The following is a 21,416-nucleotide window of genomic DNA, read 5'->3' as shown; positions in this document are numbered from 1 at the left end:
ACAGAAACGCATCCTCCTGTCAGAAGATGGTCTCAGATGTCTCAGTCTCCTGAAATCAAGTTGTTTACAGCAGAACTGATAACTGCTTGGATAGTTTTTTTCATCTTTACTTGCTAAAGTAAAATTAAATTTTTGTTGCTTATTAAAAACATTGGAACATTTTGGGATCTGAGGCTTGTACACGTCTTCAAACATTTCTCGGATTCATGTGCTTGAAACTGAGCCTCAGTCTCTTTTGATGCTCTGTGACGCCACATACAGACCAAAGTGGAAGTATTTAACCTAAAGCCGTGGCAGGCTGACTGAGCAAATTTTATTTTTTTACAGCAGAAACCGTCTCTCCTAACTTGTGCTGCTGCACACATTTATCTGGTAGTCGCCCAGTTGAAAACCACTGCTGTATTTTTATTTATTTATTTTTCTTTTACTCTTGGCTGCTTTGGACCTCAGCAAATGCAGCTTGGGCAGTGCAACAGAGGGGATCAAGAGCACCAGAAAAGCCACTGAGAGTGTTTTACTCATTCAGTTCCCCAAATGAGATTTTTTTTTAAAATCCAACAGGACGACTGAAACAAGTGACCTTCAAAGCTCAGTCCCGCTTCTTTGATCTTTAGGATCCTGCTGCTTCCTACTTGACAAAGATGATAGCAGTGTTCACATTTCTCCAGATTAAATATTGTAAGCTCATTTTCCTCCTCTTCTCTCTGTCTTTCTTCCCCACACAATCGACCTCTGAGTTCTCTGACAGACTGCTGGCTCGAATAAAGGTTTCTCATTAAACATTGTTCCGAGTCACAATCATCGTTGTGCTCAATAAAACCTTGTTACCGAGGTCAAGTAAAGCGAATATTGGGCTCATTTGTAAGTGAAACGCTTCACAATCAAAAGTGCAAAATCACTCTAGCTTCTAGAAATCTAGGCGTAATCTCTGATTAAATCAAAATTCAAATCTGCAACGAAACCTGGAACTGAGGCTCTGTTGGAATATCTAATAAGAACAATTTGATTGTATGAAGAAACTTTAAATAAATTGCTTTGTTATACCATCTGTACACCTCTGTTTCTTCTGTATATGTCTGTATACGTCTTCAGAGGGCTTTGTCACTTAACTGCTATGTTGGAGTCAATTTGTTGAAAAGCCTGGCAGTATTGCTCTTTTCTGTCAATACTGGGCTGTGACTGTTGGAGTCCAGTTGGCAAACAGCATTCGTGAGGGAGTCTCCAGAATGTCTTGAAATAATCTCAGGTATTCCAAGTTTCCTTGTGAGAGTCACAGAGGCTTGAGTTTGAACATGGTCAAAAAAGTTTTGTGACAAAACCTCTTTCCCAGTAGTCACAGAGTCATCTCAGACTTGTCTGGATTTGTCTCCAACTTGTCTCAGAAGCCCTGGAGCTTTATTTTGACACCTGCATGGGAGCTCTCCTCTGACAGAAAACATCTGAGCCAAATGTCCAGGTCTACAAACCAATAACAGTTGCTGAAAAACTGGTCCAAATACGCCCATCTTCATTTTTACAGTGTACTTCAGTAGATTAAATCATAAACTGAAGAGGGACTGAGTTGGGTACAAAGTACGCATGGCCGAGAGAACAGTTTTGCACTCAAAAATAATCAGTGATTTTTAAGAACTGGCTGCACAAAACGCACCTACATTGCTCAGTGTTCGCTTGGTCGCAAACACTCAGAATGAAGTGAGGCTGCAAGGAAAGATTTGTTTGTTTTCTTGCAATTTGGAGTTGCCATCTGGTCTCCAACAGTTGCAGCCAGTGAGATACTAGCCTTAGGTTATGCTAATAGTGTCATCTTTTTGCTATAGTAAACTCTTAGTAGTCCTAACATTCACCATGAACATATCAAGCACATTTAATGACATTACAGCTTTATTAAGAACAAAAAAAAATGTGGAACAGAGCACCAGTGAAACCTGCATGTTCAAAAGAAACAAATACGGGTTTTGTGTTTATTATCAGCTTGTAAAATTACTGTGTCTCTTCATTCTGTGCTACTGAGATGATTCAAAATACACACGTGTTTCCTCACTATAGATTCTGTTGGGTTCTCTCCCTGGACAAAGGGCTTTTCTTTTTTTTTTTTTTTTTACAAAGGCACATTTTGTCATCTGGGGACACTTGTTTTTGTTCAAAGTGTCACAAAAAAAAAGATGTGAATCAACTCTGCTGATGGGAATAAGAGGTTGGAGGGGTCTTCTGAGTCTGTTTACCTGTGATTTTAACAAGAGGATTCAGACGCAGGCTGTTCCCAGTGGCAGGAAACTGTGGTCTGGGCATTAACCGGTTCACTGGCTTTGCATGCTGCAGTCTTCTTCAGCCTCACTGTGGGACATGTAAAAGCACTTTTATGTACAATACCTGTCAAAGGTTCAGACACGCTTACAGATTCATTTGTGAGCGTGTGTGTGTGTAGCACTGGGTAAAGTATTGTGGCCAAATTTGTCAGATTTCTTTACTAAGCCAGAGGCATAAAGTTAGAAATGATCAGAAACCATATTTTATGAACCATATTTTGAAATAGCAAAATAAAGCTGTCTTCTTATCCAGTTCAAGCTATAGATCGGTTTGTGAATTATTGTGTGCAAACACTTTATTTTGATCGGTTTTGGTTTTTGAAGCCTTTTTACTCATTCCCTGTGATAAATGCTTCGAGCTGTGTTTTCCATGCTCCATGCTTTTGGGGTCTATCCACAGATTTTCCATCAGGTTTTGATATGAAGGCAGTTTGCAACTCCTGCATTACATTTTGACATGTTTTACTTTGACATGTTTTTCTTTCCAAAAGCCATCCTCTGTACATCTTTAGATTTTTTTATTTTTTTTTAAGAATATGTGCTGTTCTCTTCTACATTCTTCCCTCCACCAAGTGAATTATTTGCTTCTTCGCTTACTGCAGCACAAGCCTAAACCATAATCAATTCATCAAATGGATTCGTAGGCAGAGATGTGTTGTTTTTGTGAAATTGTGGACAACTTTTATCTTCAAGCGTAACTTTGTGGTTAAATTCATCGGGCAGATTCAGATGCTTATTAGCAGATTTCTGCTGAACTTGGGGTGAGGATGGAAGGGAGGGTTTCTTTGGGGGGACTGTTAAATGAAAGTCACATTTGTGCAGATGTTGCCACGCAACACAACAGTGCTCCACCACTCCTGCTAAATAGTAATGAAGAGCAAGGATTTGGATTTTTTTTGGTTTTTTTGCTAAACTTGTGAGTTTGGCTCTCAGAGGGTTTAATTGGTCACTCAGAACTCAGTCTTTTTAACTGTAGTTTGTAATCAGTTTACAAATTGAGGTAACAGCCACCTTGAAACTCATTTTTCAAAGCAATCTCCTGTTTTAGTGGACATCAGTTATTTTAATTTTTACCATGCTTGTCAGTTTTCTTGAGGAGCCAAAAGCTGCTGAGAGTTAAGACCCGATTAGAGAGGTCAAAGTTATTAATATTCATTTAAAATCACCTTGCCTTTTTAGAACTGATTATGAGAATGTGAGCCCTAACAAGCCAATCAAGGTGAGATCTTGTTATTCATACCGGTCTGTTGTTTTTGAGAAAGAGTTGCTTTATAAGCCTGAAAAATGATATCAAATAGGCTCTCTTTGGCTATTTGCCTACTCTGCAGAACTCTGTGACTCATGTCTCAGCTGATGAGCTACTAACTACTGATAACTATCTGACAGAACATCACTTCAATATGACCAGACAATCTTATATATATTTTAAAAACTTGTATTTTTTGTGTAAAGATATTTTCTGTCATTAAAGTGGTTGTGGAATCTTAAAAAGATTTATTCTTACTCAAAGTTAACCTTCCTTAACTCCTGTTCTGTAAACATACAGACAGACAAACAAAAAATAAAAAAGAGTAAAGTTTTAATAAGATTTTGAGAGTGTAAGTTATTGCTTGAAGTTGCAAATCAAGTTTTGTCACCTTGCGGAATAAATCTGCTTGAGAAGTTCTAATGTGTGCATGCATTTGGGCATGTGTGAAAAAAATTTGAATTTGTTAAAAAAAAAGGTGAAGTTACACAAAGACGCTAAAAATATAGAAGTGTTTTCGTGAACACCTGTTTACAGATCCAGAGAATAAAACTCTAAACAAGTCGGCATTTAATGTCCGTGACTCTGATGTTAAACGTCCAAATTCTGTCTCCGTCTTTATGCTTTCAACTGATTGGAGGGACAACTGGACAGTTTGACTTGTCTCTATCAGAGGGAGGAGGGTTTAGGCATAGCAAATTAAACCCACAGGAGTTGGACAATTTAATTGTGAACAACTTTAAGCGTAGAAGCTCAGGAGTGATCAGGGACATGTCCCCCTTTTCAGGTCCTTCACCATGTGTCCCACAAACAGAATGGAAAACATCAATTGTCCGAGACAAAAGAGAATTCCTCATCAGACGAACAACAAACAGCTTCATTAACTTTTAGCAGTGTTTAAGCTCTAATCCCACAAAAACACATTTTTTCCAGGTGTTCAGGGACAGAGCAAATCCTAACCAGCCAGAATGACTTTTACCAGATAATATGATTTTATTTTATGCCCACACATCTGTGGAGATGCTGTATCAGGATCCGAGGCTGCTAAAATTCCACGAGGACTCAGTTTATATTGGAGAGGAACTCACATCAAGCTGTTTCTTTTTGACATTTTGACTCGAATTACCAGATCATGAGATTTTATAGTTTAATTTAAAAGAACGGATCAGAGGTTAAATGAATAATCTCACATTATGAAGTTTACAAAGTTAGCCTATTTATTTCCCATCATCTTCAAATGTGGGCAGTCATGTTATTGTTTGTGTGTGTGTGTGTTGTGTCTGTCACTCATGAACCAGTGGATGGATTTTAATGAAACTCTTAGAAAATAATTATTGGATGTACACCTAAAACTCATTACCTTGTGGAGTCATTCTGATTCAAAATGGCCACCAAAACTAATTAATAGCAAACACAAAAATGGCTATAAGTCAGCCATTTTTGCAAATATTGAGCTAAAGTTCGGTGTGGTAGTAGCTGAGAATCATCCTCAACACATGCTCTGAGCACTACCAGGTTGCAAAAAATATCTTAGAAATTTTGGCATGCAAGGCAGCGGCTGATACGCATTTCTTCAAGGAATTCTACTTTGTCATTCCTACTGTTCCCCCCACCCAACTTCATATAGTTTAGTTCTGTTACGGTTAGCTGCAAAGGATAATTGAATGACTGTTGAAGATGTTTGTTTGGTTTTGTTTGTTTGTGTTTAGTTACGTGCCCAGTTGAGTTTATCCATCTCTCTCTCTCTCTATTTTCTTTCTACAGAGATTGAGAAGTATGAAGGCGACGAATTGAAAAAAGACGGCGACATGAAGAAATACCTAGACATTATCAGCAATAAAAATATCAAGCTTTCTGAAAGAGTTCTTATTCCAGTTCAACAGTATCCAAAGGTAAGGAGCGACTGGACCTTTTGCACCTCTTGGCACTGTTTTTTCAAATCATCTGAACGATGAAATGTTACATCAAGATAAAAAAAGGTGTAAAGCCACATTTCAAACAGACTGCACTTGTTCATGTGTGATGTCCTCTTTCAGTGATTTCAGTGGTTAATTGCCAGATGGAACATTTTAGTCTGAGCTTTGGTTTGGCAGCACTTGCTCACAAGCAACTTTTCAATTGAAAATCCCTCCGAGCTGCAAACTACCTTATAGAAAGGCCCTGGATGGTGTCTGTTTATTTTGATGTAGTCATCAAAACCCAAAGTTTTCAGTAGACTAAAGCACCCAAGGGTACAGTGAAGAACAGTGATCATAAATCACCGTGACACAGTGCTCGGTATTCGAAGTTATGCAATGTCAGTACTGACAAAGTCTGAAACGTAGCCTAATGAGCCTGCTCCATAAGGCAGCTAAGCAACGCAGCTGTTGGAGGAAAACCAAAAGGCTTTACTTCCTCTGTAATCAAGGAAAGTTCCACAGCAATCCCATTCAAACCTGTATGCGCCGGGTGTGAATATATTGCATTTATAAACAAATTGTACTCTCAATGCTTTCTTTTTTGGAGATATTAATAAACACATCTTTGTGTTCCGCTGCATCGTTGATAATTAGAGCCATTAATCATTACAGTCATTATGTTTTAAGTGACTGATCAAGATGAAAGCAAATATTCGGGTGAAAAGTTAAATTAGTTTGAAAAATTAAATTAATTTATTGCTTTTCTAAGTTAGAGCCTTTATGGATGTGATAGTAGCTTTGAAATTTGTAGAAATTATATACAAACAATGTGAGAAAATAATGATTTTGGTGTTGCGGAGATATCTGTTGTTACATGAATGAATGAGTACATTTATGTGTACTTTTACATTTTTACACTAGACCTTTTTCTGCTAATCATTACAAGCAAACAAAAATACAGCATAACCAATTCATTTTGTTGTACATGTTATTATACCTCAGCCCCACAGTTTTATACCTAGGTTTTTCTTTTCTTGTGTGTGTGTGTGTGTGTGTGTGTGTGTGTGTGTGTGTGTGTGATGACCAGTTGTACAAACTTATCTTTCAGCTGGCCAGGGTTATGTTTTGCAAAGAGATCTTAGATTTCTAGCCAGTCCCTGTTTGATCAGATTTTTTTGTAACCAGGTGTCAGGTTGATGCAGTTAATGAATATTTAATGATGACAATTTCCAATGTGAACAGTAAATACTAATTTACCAAAAGTCACAAACATCAACAGAAGATTCACAAACAAACACACACACACACACACACACACACAAGCTCATATGCATCTCAGCTGGCTGATTGCCCCTTATCCTTGTGGAAAGCCTTGCTGAGCCCCACAGGACCCTCCATAGAAATCAATTAACTGTTTCTTCCTCAGGTCAGCGTTGAGAAAGTGATTAAGCCTTGTTCAGGAACTCTTCACTCTATTAAATTGATTAAAAAATGCCAATTGAGTTAGATTCTTGGAATAAAACAGGTCCATGTTGATTTTTAGTTTCTCTGTTTCTGCTCTAATTATTGTCCGAAAGTTCAAGTTTGTCTTGAAAACCCTGCCAAATGTTAAATCTTCTTTAATTACTCATAAAAATGAGCACAGCTGGAAATAAATACACACTAGTTGGGACATTTAAAAAGTTTATATTGTATATTATGTCTGGTGTATAGCATACCTTTGTCAACAGATTTGATGTAAGAATACAATTGAAGATTACAAGTAAGAAGTAAAAGGTTTTGGAATTTTTCATCAAAAAATGTGAGAATGTATTTATTTATTCATTTTAATTAATTTGATGGTTAATTGCATTTACTCTGAATCCCAAGTGTGTGTTGCTTCTGATTAGATGCCTAATGAAAAGCAGCGGAGCTTGTAGTCATTAAACTCTGAGAACCAGGGAGCCACATAACTGAGATGTAATATATAAAATTTCTTTAACCAAAGGAGAAAAAAAAAAAACAAAGGCTCAAATGTATTTTTTTTCTGTACAATGAACAGAATACTTCCATCTCTGCAAATGAAGCAAGGCTGCAGTCCAGGGGGGACGGTGGAGCTGTCCAATCGTTTCTGTGACCTTATTGCACCGTCAGCACCCCATAAGGCTGCAGTGTCACTGTCTTAAACGTCTTGGTAACGCTGAACTTTCAGTTCATTATAATTAACAGCATAAATCAACTCTTTGAACAGCGTGCCACCTAAAAACAATGACAAAAACAGAATGGGAAGTAGTTCAAGGTTTAGAAATTAAAAGGTAGATGCTGGAGTGTTTTTTACCCAACAAAGTGTTAGGACATATTTATGTTTCTAATGTGGGGACACTAAGGAGTCTGGATCTGGACCCAAATAGTCTTATCGGGAACAAAATTAGTTGTTAAATGTTAGTGGAATGAAATTTTTCTTCTTTTTTTAAATAAATACTTTTTTTTCTTACTTTTGCACGTTTTCCCTTAATTCATTTCCTTTAGGTGTCACAGCTTTTCTGTAATTTACTGTAATTCATTTTAGGCACTGCAGCTTTTCTAGCATTTGCAGTAATTCACACATTTCTCTTTGCTTCTCTTTATATACATATTATTAAAGATCACAGTTCTAATACATCACACTTTATTACAGAGTAGACTAATTATATGCTTTAACTGCATGTACTGTGCAGTTTAGACAAAAAAATTACCTATTAGCACAAAAAGTTATTTTTTTTACTTTAATGTTTGTGTCTGTGACAGCATCTGACTAAACCATGCAGGAGTTACACAAACCAATGGATTTATTTTACTTTGCAAGGACAATTTTTTCTAAACGTCACTGTGATTTTCTCATGGCTGCTTCTCAGTGACATCTACTCTGACTCTGACTGTCACTGGTGGCATAGCAAAACCATAAAAGTCATACATTTGCTCTCTCAGCCATCTAACATGCTCATTCAGGCTTACAGCTGCCATCTCGCTGTTGAGTAATTAAATGCAAGACAATTAAATTGTTACTTGAGAAACGTCATCCGCATGATTTCAGATCTGAAAAAAAGTCAGTCATGGAGGATTAATGTGACACATAGAGTATTGAAGAAATTATTCTACATGGCACACTGACAAGCGTGTTTTTATCCACTGTAGACATGTTTCGATATTAAAGCACGAATAGTGCAGGTGTTTTGAATAATACAGGAGACAGTTATTAATCTTTTTAGTTCAACCTTTACTTTCAAGTCAAAATATTTGCTGAAAAAAAGGCCAGTTTAGTCTTTTTAATGTGATGCTGTGTAGATGTATTGTTTCTCCACTATAAGGGCATTGATGATATCAAAACTAATCTCTGGTTCATACATTTTTCATTGCTAAAACACTATTGAAATGCCACAAAGTGACTGAATCTCACAACATCCGGCGGTAAACACAGCCACCGGGCTACATTTAAAATATTGATGCTTCAGCAGACAATGTCATATAATCTGTGGCAGAAGATTACAGAAATATATTTTACTGGATTTTTTATTTTTTTACTCTGTATGCGACCAATCATATACCCTGTAATTTCACTGACGATATCAATGTCGTGAATGAAAACCTTCTGCTCGTGTCCTGAGTTCACCGGCTTGCTTCTCCCAAACAGCCTGTCAGTCTGTCTCATGTGTTACAGAGGCTGCATGTCAATCAAGCCAATCACCCTTCGAACATATTTTTCTATAAGGCCAGAGAAACTTTAAATCCTTTTCAAAGAAAGGGACGACAAAGATCAGGAAGAGCAAATTTTGTGAATAACATAAAAAAAGTCATTTAGTTATGCAGGTTTGGGGTGAGTCTCTGCCTCAAGCATAGGAGTTGAAGTATCTGGGAGCTTTGTTTACGGGTGATGGAAGGATGGAGCGGGAGATGGATGAACGGGTTGGGACGTTGCTCAGGTCTGATGTGGTGAAGAAGGAGCTGATCTGAAAGGTAAAGCTCCAGATTTACTGGTCTGTTCCAACCATCATCCGTCGTCCAGGAGTAGAGCAGCTGCTCCTCTACATCCAAAAGTCAGCTAAGGTGGTCCGGGCATGAGGATGCCTCCTGGGTGCCTCCCTCAGGAGCTTTTCTTGGCATGTCCAACGGAGCAGAGATCCTGGAGCAGACCTAGAACCCCCTGGAGGGATTACACCTGGTTTAAGCTCACCCTTCTCAGGCTCACAAACAACAGCTCACGCCAAAACTGACAACACAGCAACAGTTGTACAGGGGGAGGGAGGGTGGCTTGCATGAGATTTTATCAGTAGCGACACCTATTGGTTAAAAAGGAGAGCTGTGCTAAGTGTGCATGTCTGAAGCGACATCACGAGTTGGGCAATAATCTCACCTTTATGTAGCCTCTCTGGCCTGGGAATGTGTTGGGATCCCACAGGAGGATCTGGAGACTGTTGCTTGGCAGAGGGATGTATGTACCTGTTGCCTTCACAGTCCGACCACAGTTAAGCATCAGAAAATCGATAAAAAGATGGAGGCCTGCAAAATAAATTGAAAATTTATCACCATCATAATATCAGTGTACTCAAGATCACCGTTGCAAAGGATTGTAATATATAAACTGCATGCCAGTTAAAAATTTGGCAATCAGACCCCCACTACTCTAAATGCCCACAGCTGATTGAGATGATAGTGACTGAAATGCAAAAGCACAAGGAGAGTGTTGTGAGGCACATCATGATAGAAGAAGAAGCGAGGATTGTGGAGGATGTGGGTTTATCACAGTATAATATTACAGCTGTATGTTTTCCCAATATTGTACAGACCGAGACAGGACAAAATCTTCCAAGAATTTTAAAAATAAAGTCTGGAACCCGAGTGCACTTTGGGGCACTTTTGCCAAATTTTACCTTTAGTCATGACACGCATTTGTTTTGTTCAGTCAACAGTTGGTAATAAATGGCGTCTGGGTTGCTAAGGATGTTTCTTTTTTTATATATATATAAAAAACTACTTTAAAATTGTAGTATCTTACAAAAATAAATTAAATATTCACACACACACACACACACACACACACACACACACAGCACAAAGTAGATTGTGTGCTCCAGCTAAGAGAGGACACAACTCACCCTAACCTCCAAACACAAAGTCAAATAAATCTGCCTTTTTTAAAATATTAAATTTGCACATCCAAATATCTCTGGGGCACATTTCTGTATGTATCTTAATCTTAAACGGGAAAATTGCCCTGATGAGGCAAAACTTTGTGATCTCCCACTGACTAATATCCCACATGGCACGCGGCCAAAAACTGCCCGAATTGCAGAGGCATGGACTCTCAGAGAACTCGGATGCTTCATGTGGTATCAGCACGTTAGCAGCAGGAGATCAGACTTGTTCAAGCACATCTCTCAGCACCCCGCTGTTTTCTTATGCGTCGCCCCTCCTCTAACCCCTGTTTGCACTGTACACACTCACCATCGCAGCACCCCACATGCCTCACTGCTTCGGAGCTGCTCCAACCCTGTCGTGTGGCTTCAACCGAAACCATTTCTCAAACTTTCAGCACAATGACAAGGAGAACCGTTCACTTACTATCTAATTTAGCCCAGCAATTTACCTGCGTAATTGCTGCAAAATTATTAACGTCATTCCTGTCATCCATGAGTGCTTATCCTGTTCAGGCTCATTGTGTTCAGCTGTTAAAATAATGCTCTATAGTGGCGTTTAGATGATGTATATTGTAACAGATTCACCCCATTGCCATGCATGATTTAAAGTGGACTATTTGGATGTTTTGTGTGCCATCTGCAGTAAAAACTAAATGAGTCCTTCTGCTGTTTTGCAGCCTGTCAAATTGAATAAATTTGGCCTTGAAGCATGTGTCCAGTGACCTACCAACCTGTTCTCTTTTAAATTCTGTTAGCAACATGAAAAAATAGAAAGGTAACCTAAAAAAAAACGAGGAAAAAAGGATGCACATTTGTGCCTGTCTTCTTTTTGCACTGATGCAAACAATTAAAGACAATTAAAGACAACATTTTACTGTGAAATTACAATTTAACAAGCAAAATTGTCCATCCTTCCATCAATTTTCTTTACCCGCTTCTCCTTTCTGAGTTGGGGGGAGCTGGTGCCCGTCTCCAGCCATCACTGTGCGAGAGACAGGGGACAACCTGGACAGGTCGCAAGTCCATCACAGGGACACAGAGACAAACGAGACAAACAACCATTCATGCTCTCACTCACACCTAAGTACAATTTTAGAGTTTAGCAAAAATATGATTAAGAAAAGAAATTTGGTCATTTTGATTACACTAGAATTTATCCTTGACTGTTTAATTAGACAGTTTGATTCCTGTTTCATACTTCAGGGAGATTCAGTGACTAACACTGTCAGCTAGTTTAAGTCTAGCACTTAAACATCTTCTTCTTTTTGTCTGTTTGTATTTTTGGTTAGGATTTGTCTCTGCTGCTAGTGCATTCAAATGTTGAAAAGCAGGAAAGAAAGCTGAAAAAGGGCAGTAATGAGTAGCAAAATGCCACAAACCATCCAGTTGTTCATGAGACATTTCACTAAAGAACAAATAGGGTTGACTCCAACATTTGATGCTACATTTTTTGGTAAAGATATTGTGCAATGAGCAGCATTTGGATAATGTGTTGTTAATGACTCTCAGTTACAGCCACACTACATTTTATCACATCTGAAAAACTGGTTACATCCCTTTTGTGTTGGCTAATTTCGATTAGCTGTCTGAGACATCTTGAACTGAGTCAGCCACAAACATCATCATCCCATTTTCGCCTTACAGCGGCAGGCCATAACCAGTCTGCATAAATGTGCTGCACACTATTTTTCTGGAAATACTAACGCATTGTGTGAGAATTTCATAAACCATTCTTTTTCAAGTTAAGAAGAACTAATTTTATACACTAAAAAAGTCAAATTAATCACGTTCTTTTTCAATTAAATTAAGCTATTTAAACTTTAATTTAAACTACTATTATCTCTGCAGTTTTAATTATGCATTCTGCAGGTGTTTTTTTTTTTTTTTAAAGAACATGAATTACATTTTTCTACGCTGATGGCACAGGTTTGAGCTTATCAGTCTAAAGTTATTGTGACCTTTAAATAATGCTGCTGCAGCTGCGGCTCTGCCGAACAGAAATCCCATTTTTGGCTGCTCTGAGATGTCAGTGTCCCAAACAAAGGCCTATCATGTGGAAAGGTGTTTGGCTCAGATAAGTTGTGAATACAGTAGAAGGAGTACAGAGTGTGAATTAAAATTAAGCACTCGTGCGATTGCATCTCAGTTCCACTTTTGGGATCCCACCGGCTCAATGTTTGTGTGACAACTTTGTCTGGCACAATGCTACTCATGAGATTTATTAAAAATAAATTGCCTGGCCACATTATAAATATCCCCAGTAGCAGCATACAGCATGCTTCATACAAATATTTCTGCAATAGGTGTCAGTGCATTGTGTGCATAACAAATGTTACAACACGAAGAAAAAAATTTAATTTACAGCAAATTGTTACTTTTTGTTGGCTGTGGGGACAATAACCTTATTATAGCTGGAAAATGCAACCACAAAATGTTATAGTCAGGAAAAAAAAGCTTTGTACACATTTCTTTACTCTGTACGACTTAATAAAACATGTCTGCCATTTTGCATCTGCATTTTACAACAGCTGTCGTTTTGGTGTAAATGCTGATAAAGTTAAGGTCAGAGTCAGTTAAAAAGTGTTTTGTGCAGATTTAGGTTTTTCAGAAAAAACTGCAAGTTTTAGAAGAGATTCTAAACAAAGAGGGTTGTTGGGTTAAAATTGTCTCCGTTGAATGATTTACCACTGCGTGCACATCTGCATTAATGAGTTCATAACTTGGCTGTGTTTAAGCTCTGCGGATCATTTATCCTTTCAGTTTCTACTCCACACTTTTATTGTTTTGTTCACACACTCAAATCAGCAGCTACCAAGCTGATTTGCTGAAGTAGCGCATATTTTACTTTTTTACAGCACGTGAGGACATACAATTGCATAAAACTGCTTATAACATTGATATTCAGCTGAAACAAGTAACCTCAGCAGAAATGTGCAAATTATGATAATAGTGTGTGTGTTTGAACTGCTCCCATCTATTTCTGCTGTGTTTAATTCAACACATTTCATGGTTAAATGAAACATTATTATGGTAAAGTTGTAAGTCTTAATGATCTGAGATGGTTTTGAGTGTTGATGCAGCTCATCATCTGACAAACAGCAGTGATGGTGGAGACAAAGTCATCAGGTCACTGTCCTGGCATTAAAACCCCACAAATAAACCACTGCTTATAGTAGCATTATAGTACATTTTCTGCTTCCATTCACCATCACTGTCCTGTTGGCACACTGGTATAAATTGTTAAAAACAGTTTAACATAATGCATATGGAAATTGTACGACCTATCTATTTTATTTCATTGAAAATGTTCTTCCAGTGATAAATGGTCCATATTAATATAGAACCTTTTTAACCCTGTCAAAGTTCTAAAATAAATACAATGTCTCATTCATCCTTTCACACACACTGATATGAGTTTCCATTATTCATTTGCTCTCCATAAAAATACAGCAGTTTTTTTTTATTTAACTCAGAAGCTGATTAGCATATTGAAGGCAACACGTTTTGTCCAAGGACACATCGACACCTGTCAGGACTGAGGAAGATGAACACTCTACTACGGCTCCACTGTCACCCTCAGATATCATGCTGCTGCTGCTCTTCTCTTCACTTTCAAACTCAAAGGTTGACATGCTACGAATTTACAAAATTATTACTGCGCTTTCGACCCATTAACAGTGCAGTGCTGGGAAAAAAGTAGTTACCTTTACAGGTTTCTTCTGTTTTTTGCTTACTTGTTGCACTTAAATCTTTAGCAAACACATGTTAATAGCAGACAAAGATAGTCCTGAATAAATACAAAATGCAGTTTTGTAGACTAGCAGAATCCATCCATCCATTTTCTTTACCCCCCTCTTCATTCCGTGTCACAGGGAGCTGGTGCCTTTTCTCCAGCAGTCAGTGTGCGAGAGACCTGGTACACCCTGGACAGGTCGCAAGTCCATCACAGACTTGTAGAATCAAATCACCAAGAATCAAACAGAGTCCGTATTCACAAATGGAGAAAACATGGACCAGTACTGAACCTTCTCAGGAGAGACTGGCAGACCAAAATTCCTCCAAGAGCTCATCGACGACTCATCAGGGAGGTCCCAAAAGAACCCAGAACAAAATCTAAAGCCTCGCAGGCCTCACCTGCCTCAGGTAAGGTCTGAGTTCATGATTTAACAATAGGAAAGAGAGGAAGAACAAAAATTGCCTCTATGGGAGAGTACCAAGTCCGAAACCACTGAGGACCAAAAAAACCACATCATCTTGATGATCCCAAAACCTTTAGGAGGATATTCTGTGGACTGATGAGACAAAATGGGGAACTTTTTGGAAGGTGTCCTGTTACATCTGGTGTAACACTAATACTACATTTCAGAAAAAGAACATCATATCAGCAGTCAGATGTGGCAGCGGTAGTTTGATAGTCTGGGCTGCTTTGCTGCTTCTGGACCTGGACCAGAAATTCTGCTCTCTACCAAAAGCTTTCGAAGGAGAAAGTGTGACCAACAGTTTGTGACCCTAACACTTGTTTGTAGATCTGAAATAACAACAACAACAACAAAAACTAAAAGAGTAGATAGAAATTTGTGTAAGGGGGTAAATACTTTTCACAGCACAGTACATACACAGACTACCTAAACACATCGACTACACACTCTTCCAGTATGTTGCTTTTGGAGCTGGATAGGAGAATCTCCAACAGGAAAGCTCTGTAGCTGCTGCTCTGACAGCAAACCCAGTCAGTCTTGATCACTTTCATGGTCTTAAACAGCTTTTGCAGCTTAGCGTCACTGTGGCATTAAGACCTGCTCGCTGAAGCTGTTGGTTAGAATTTCAACCCAGTCTCAGGCTGAAATATCATTCTACATTTCAGCAAACACTTTAGTAATATGTCTTAACACATGAGCCAACAAACAGGTAAACATGAAGCCGTTAGAGGAGGACGGTGAAATTAAATCTCTGCAGATTCAGGTTCGGTGCAGCGTAGGACTTTTTTTCTCGTTGGTTTAACTTTGATTAGGATTTCTGCAGATAAGAGGACAAATTAGCACAAAGTAATTCTCCTATTTATAATTAATTACCCCGTACTCCTATTTGTTTGGATTAAAGGTGAGTTTCACTATAAATAGTCCTGAATTATCTGTGGTTCGGGCAACAGCTGCAGAATCGTGCTTGGCATGCTGATACCATTGCTTAGATTTAACGCAGAAACCCTCTTCAGTGATTCAAAGACTTCCTGAAAGGCTCACGAGGTGGACAGTACATCTTGCCCCGTCACTCACGGCCCAAACAGCCACTCATCTGCTTTCTTCAAAATCTGTGGCGCAGATAGAAAGCCCTCCTCTGATACACTCACCACCGAATGATCCCCAGCTGTCATTAAAGCATAAACTTCTGCCCGAGGTGTTAATCCTCCTATCAGACGCAGCCTGGGTTTCCCCAATAGCACAGCTCACTAACCTGGCAGTAAGAGCCTCAGGACATGTTGACTGGCCCCAGCGCGCAGCATAAAAGGCCAGTACATTTTCCAAACCTGAAAGACGAAATGTTTTTCCGAGAGTTATTCAATATGTAGTAACGCTGCCATGTCTGCTCAATACTTCCATGCTTTCTGTGGAACTGACCTTATACAGAAGCATAGAAACATGCAGGTTTGCCACATTAAGTCTGAGATTGCTTTGATTTGCATTTTTTATTTCATATATTTTGCAGGCTTCGAGGCTTGGCTTTTTATTGAATCTCTCTTATGACATTGTTTTGACATTATGTTTGAGTGGATGACCATGTTGAACGAATTAGCACTTTAATTCAACCCCATTCAACATGGCAAACAAAAAATGGCTCTAACCCTGTCAGTTTTGCAGATATTAAGCTAAATTTTGGTGTCGGACTAGCTGGGAGTCATTCACCACACATACTCTGAGCACCAAATGATCACCAGAGATCTGGTTTTAAAACTTGCCATTACTATTGGAGTCAACGTTGTCTGTCTGTTAGCAAAATATGTCATAAACCACTAGACTGATTTTAGTGAAGCTTTTGGAAAACAGTCATTGGATGTGCATCTGCAACTGATTTAAGTTTTGGAGTCAACTCAATTCAAAATGGCCACCACAGCTCATTGACCTTAGGAAACACAAAAATAGTAATAGTTCAGCCAATTTTTCAGATAATACGTTAAAACTTGATATGGTAGTAATTGGATATTGTCACTAACTATGCATTACTTAAAGGAATTTTTGGACTTAATTGTATCACGTATGTTGGCTTAGCAAAACAATAAACATAAAATGCTTATACTCCAAGTGCCACTGATTGTCTTTAAATTACCTATGAATCGAGAAAAACTATGTAGCAATACAAAAAATACATATGTGTAGCATCTAGTGAGGACTTTGAGTTTTTATATCCAGACACTCAAAGAAGGTCTGGATAGGACAGATTCCACATCCACAGAGAGCACATCGGGCTCACAGAGCAGTATTTGACTCAGAGTGGGAAAAAAAGACGAGAGCATCTTGTCAGATTTAACAAGGCTCCCTCCAAAGTCACAAAAAGGCTTTTTAACTTTTTCTAACATGCATTTGCAAAAACGCTGTAAACAGAGCTCAGTGTATTTAATTAGTTGAAATATGAGAAAACAGAGTGGCACATTTATCGGCTCGAGAGCGCATTTGCACCATAATGAAAAGTGCTGCGAATGAAAGTGCTATAAGACGACACGGAGTGGACTGACAAAGCAAGACATTTCCTGGGGAAACACAGAGAAGTGTTTGCTTGTTTTCTTCTGTATTTGATTATGTTTTTGTGCATTTGCCGTCTCTTCCATTATGCTAAGCACCCTGTACTTATCAGACTGGTAAATGTTGTTTTTCAATTTGCTTATGTTTTGTTTGCTTGCAGCCCTTAAGGCCATAGCTGATTTTTTTTTTTTTTTGAGCCAAGTGTAATCTTGGTTAAAAAATACAACCAAGAAATACACTTAAGGCGCTAAGCTTCTTGAGAAATGTGCTTTGCTCAGCTGCATTGTCAGGTTTGGAGATTCACATTAGTGCAATGTGGCTCAACCTTCAGCTGCTGCTTTACCTCCTGTCGACACAGAACTTCATCGGAAATTACTTTTTTGAACTGTGGAAACATATTAGAATTTTCTCCAGTGAAAAGCCTAGCATTCCATGAAGGAATGCATATTGCCCGCTGGCCTTTTTACTAGAGTTTTATGCAAGTTTATCTTATGATGCAAAAGGACGGAGTTTGGTCAAAAGACGTTGCAATCACATGAGATGTCGTGGGATCCTGTGGGATCTGTTAGCACTTAAAGCTTTGTTGGAGACGACTCTCAGTTTCTAGCACGCAAAGTTTTACCTGAATACCTGTAGAAATGACCGAGTTATAGCCATTTTTGAGTTGGTTAAAGTCTATTAGCTGTAATTACCATCCTTAATGGGGTGACTCCAAAAGTTAACTAGGTAAAAATGTGCATACAGTGATTACTTTCTGACAGTTTCACAAAAATCCATCTAGCGGTTCAGGATATATTTTGCTAACAGACAGGCAGCGTTGACAAATAGTTATTGGCAAAGTTTTACAAACAGATCTTGTGCAATCAGTTAATGCTCAAAATATGTGTTAAGGATGACTCCCAACTTAAACAGAGTTGATTTCAAATGTTAGTCAGTTGTAGATGTACATTCGGTGATTACCTTCTGAGAGTTTCATTAAAACTTGTAAAAAAGGGTTTGTGAGATATTTTGCTAACGCTGCAGACAAATTAACACACACCCGCTCAGACATGGGTAAAAACACGTTTGCCTTCGGTGGTGTGTGATAAATATTTGTCTTTCTTGTAAACGATTTTAAAAACCAATAAACAGAACTGTTGCCTTGCTTTCTAGCGGAATATTTGTTCGTTGTGTGAAGTGTCTTAATAATCGCTGAATTCACAACACCGTTCCCTCTAATATCTGCGTAGTTATCACTGCTGCGACTGTGGGGGGTACATAGCATCATTTCAAACCTCATTTAACACCAAACAGCACCCCTTTCTGAAGCTCAAATTGCTTGCCGTGGAGCAGCAGAGAGACTCCAGACATTCATTAGCTTAATGAAAACAGGCCACTCTTCTTCTACCGCCCAGCGAGCTCGTTCTCCATGTAGCCGCGGCGACCATCTGCTCTCCAGCTCCCTGCCAGCCACAGGATCGTCCTGTCACAGCAACTTCCTGTGAAGAAAAGGCGTCCACAAAGGTGCCTTAATCGCTCAGATCAGAGGACAGGCAAGGACAGTAGGGATGCTTTCCTTTTTCCTTTCTTCTTCTTCTTTTTTTTCTTTTTTAAATTTAATCAGTTTTATCCCTTGATGCCTCACTCTCCTGGTTGCAGCATTCACTTGTGATGTTAATGATGTTGATGAAAGGAGCTGAGTGTGCAGTTATTGGAGCTGCAGCAGCTTCACACAGCTGGCAGTAAGTTATTAGCTGCTCAGCCACAGTGGGAGAGGCTGCATTCTGCAAAGGTTAATATCATTTAAGGGTTAGCCATAGTGTTGATGTGGGCGGCTGACCACCTGTTCCACTCCAGAGGTGGACTTTTTATAATCTCATCAGAAAGCAAGCATTTGAAAAAGACCAATTACAGTTTTAAGATAGCAGAAGTAGTCTTTATGTTCATTACTGCCCGAAGACGAAGGCGGAGCAATGTTGTTTTTGTCTGTTTTTGTGCTCGTTTGTCTGTATTGTTTGCAATATCTTGTTAATCAGTGAATGGATTTTAATGAAACTTTCAGAAAGTAAATGTTGGTTACAGATCAACTGATTATATTTTTTGGAGTCAGTTACATTCAAGATGGTTGCCACAGCAAATTTATCTCAACCAAAGGTGGCTGTAACTCAGTCAATTTTACTGATACTGAGCTAAAGTTTGTAGCTGAGACCGATCCTTAACTTATACTCTGATCACTAATTGATGATGTGAGAGCTTTACCATTAACCATTAGAATCAACAGACAAATGACCTTAGAAAACAAAAAAACTGGGTGTAACTCTGTCAGTGTTTTAGATGTTGAGCTAAAATCTGATGTGGTAGTAGCTGAGTCCCCAACATATAATCTGAGTGCAACACATTGTGTGAAATCGGTTCTTAAAACCCTGATAATAACTGTTGGAGTCAACTCTTGTTTGTCTGTTAGCTCATCAACCACTGTACAGATTTTAACGAAACTCAGAAAGCAGTTATTACACATACACCTACAATGGATTAACTGTTGGAGTCAACCTAATTCAAGATGGCCACCACAGCTAATCAACTTTCCCAATCACAAAAATGGCTGAATCACTGAATTTCACAGATTTTGAGCGAAAATTTGGAGTGGCAGCAGCTGACACTCATTCACAACACATAGTCCGAGTGCTAACAGATCATGCAAGATATCACATTATCGTATGAGATTGTGCATAATGTTATTTTAAAGGTTTAACCAAAATGACTATAACTATGTAGTTTCTCATCATAAGATGATCTTATGTGATTCCTTCAAAGAATGTTAGGCCTTTAAATGACTTAGATCTTAGACTTTATAGAACTTTTTATGAAGTCTTTTTCAAACTTTAATACTGCTTCTTAGTTTTCAACTCAATAAAACTTGGAAGGCTGATTTCCATTGTTTTTAAAACACAATATCTGTAAGTTATAAAGGTCTGAAGTGTATAAAAAGATTATTTGTATGTTCATTATAAGAGGCTTCAGGTATTGATCTGATGGCTCTTTTCTGAAGTTTAATTACTGGGTTTAATATAGTAGAAATATTCTTCATGTTTGTTGTAGTTGGGTCTTTTCTTTCCTCTGCTCAGATGTTTCTCAGGAAATACACATTTGACGGTAGTGATGTTGTGCATTTAAACTCTTAAATTAATCACTGCTAATCTTAGCAGTGTGGTGCCAGCAGCACCCTGGACCCATTCTTTTCCCAATATGAACACGAGCTGGAGCACAGTGAGAGGAAAATGATAGTCAGAGCCTCGAGGCTTGAATCTGATGGTTTGTCATCTGGATAGTATTACTTAATTTCCCACTGGGAAGAAACTCATTATTTCTGACTTTATCTCAGCGCTGACCTCTGAAACTGTTTCAGGAACGTTATTGGTTTGAGTCCATGCTCCCTTTTCTTTTTTTCTTTTTTTTTTTTTTTTGTCTACAGCCCAACAAGGATGGCGAACGCAGATAAGATACATCACCAGCGAGAGCTCAGTTCAAGCGAGGAATAGACACATATGTCACCCCGGACCGCAAATGAGAATCACATTCACCTTTAGTGCGCTACGCACACAAGAGCAAAATGATATTGATTTATTACAGGCTACATTACAGCTTTTTCCCCTTCATGATGAATGGTTAATGGAATGTGAGATTATATTGATAAAATATGACTAATAGACAGCAAACATCTTTTATGCTTAACCTTTTCTCTGAATAGATCAAATTCCTTTTACATCCGGCACATAAAGAGACTCCTTCAGTGACATTTGTCGTCAAACACATATCAGGGTTTTTCCAACGTTTGTGCTCTGCTCACATATGTCCGAAGCGCTGATAAGCCGTCTGATTCCCTTTTTTTTTTCTTTTTTTTTCATTCTCTCTCGTGTCACAGTTTAACTTTGTAGGGAAGCTGCTGGGCCCACGGGGGAATTCTATGAAAAGATTACAAGAGGAGACGGGAGTGAAGATGTCCATCCTTGGCAAAGGGTCCATGAGGGATAAAGAGAAGGTAAGACACGTATTGATTTGTGCTGAAATGTGGCTGTTTGGCTGCTCTAAGAGGAATATTT

General features: G+C 38.6%; 1 protein-coding gene across 4 annotated transcripts in view; it reads left to right on the top strand.

Moving 5' to 3' along the window:
* The window catches only part of khdrbs2 (KH domain containing, RNA binding, signal transduction associated 2), a 77,038-nt gene that overhangs the window by 10,014 nt on the left and 45,608 nt on the right, over positions 1-21,416 (top strand). For all 4 annotated transcript variants that reach the window (XR_001808509.3, XR_001808510.3, XM_037973375.1 and 1 more), the window contains exons 2-3: positions 5,317-5,444; positions 21,239-21,355. Coding sequence is in view for 2 of the 4 variants with exons in the window: in XM_037973375.1 (XP_037829303.1) it covers positions 5,317-5,444; positions 21,239-21,355 (245 nt within the window). In the remaining 2 variants the exon portion in view is untranslated. The remainder of the gene's footprint in view (positions 1-5,316; positions 5,445-21,238; positions 21,356-21,416) is intronic.

This window comes from Kryptolebias marmoratus, linkage group LG22 (genome assembly GCF_001649575.2).
Source record: "Kryptolebias marmoratus isolate JLee-2015 linkage group LG22, ASM164957v2, whole genome shotgun sequence".
Lineage (NCBI taxonomy): Eukaryota > Metazoa > Chordata > Actinopteri > Cyprinodontiformes > Rivulidae > Kryptolebias > Kryptolebias marmoratus.
Note: the sequence above shows the minus strand (reverse complement) of the source record. Positions and strands in the feature narration are given on the sequence as shown.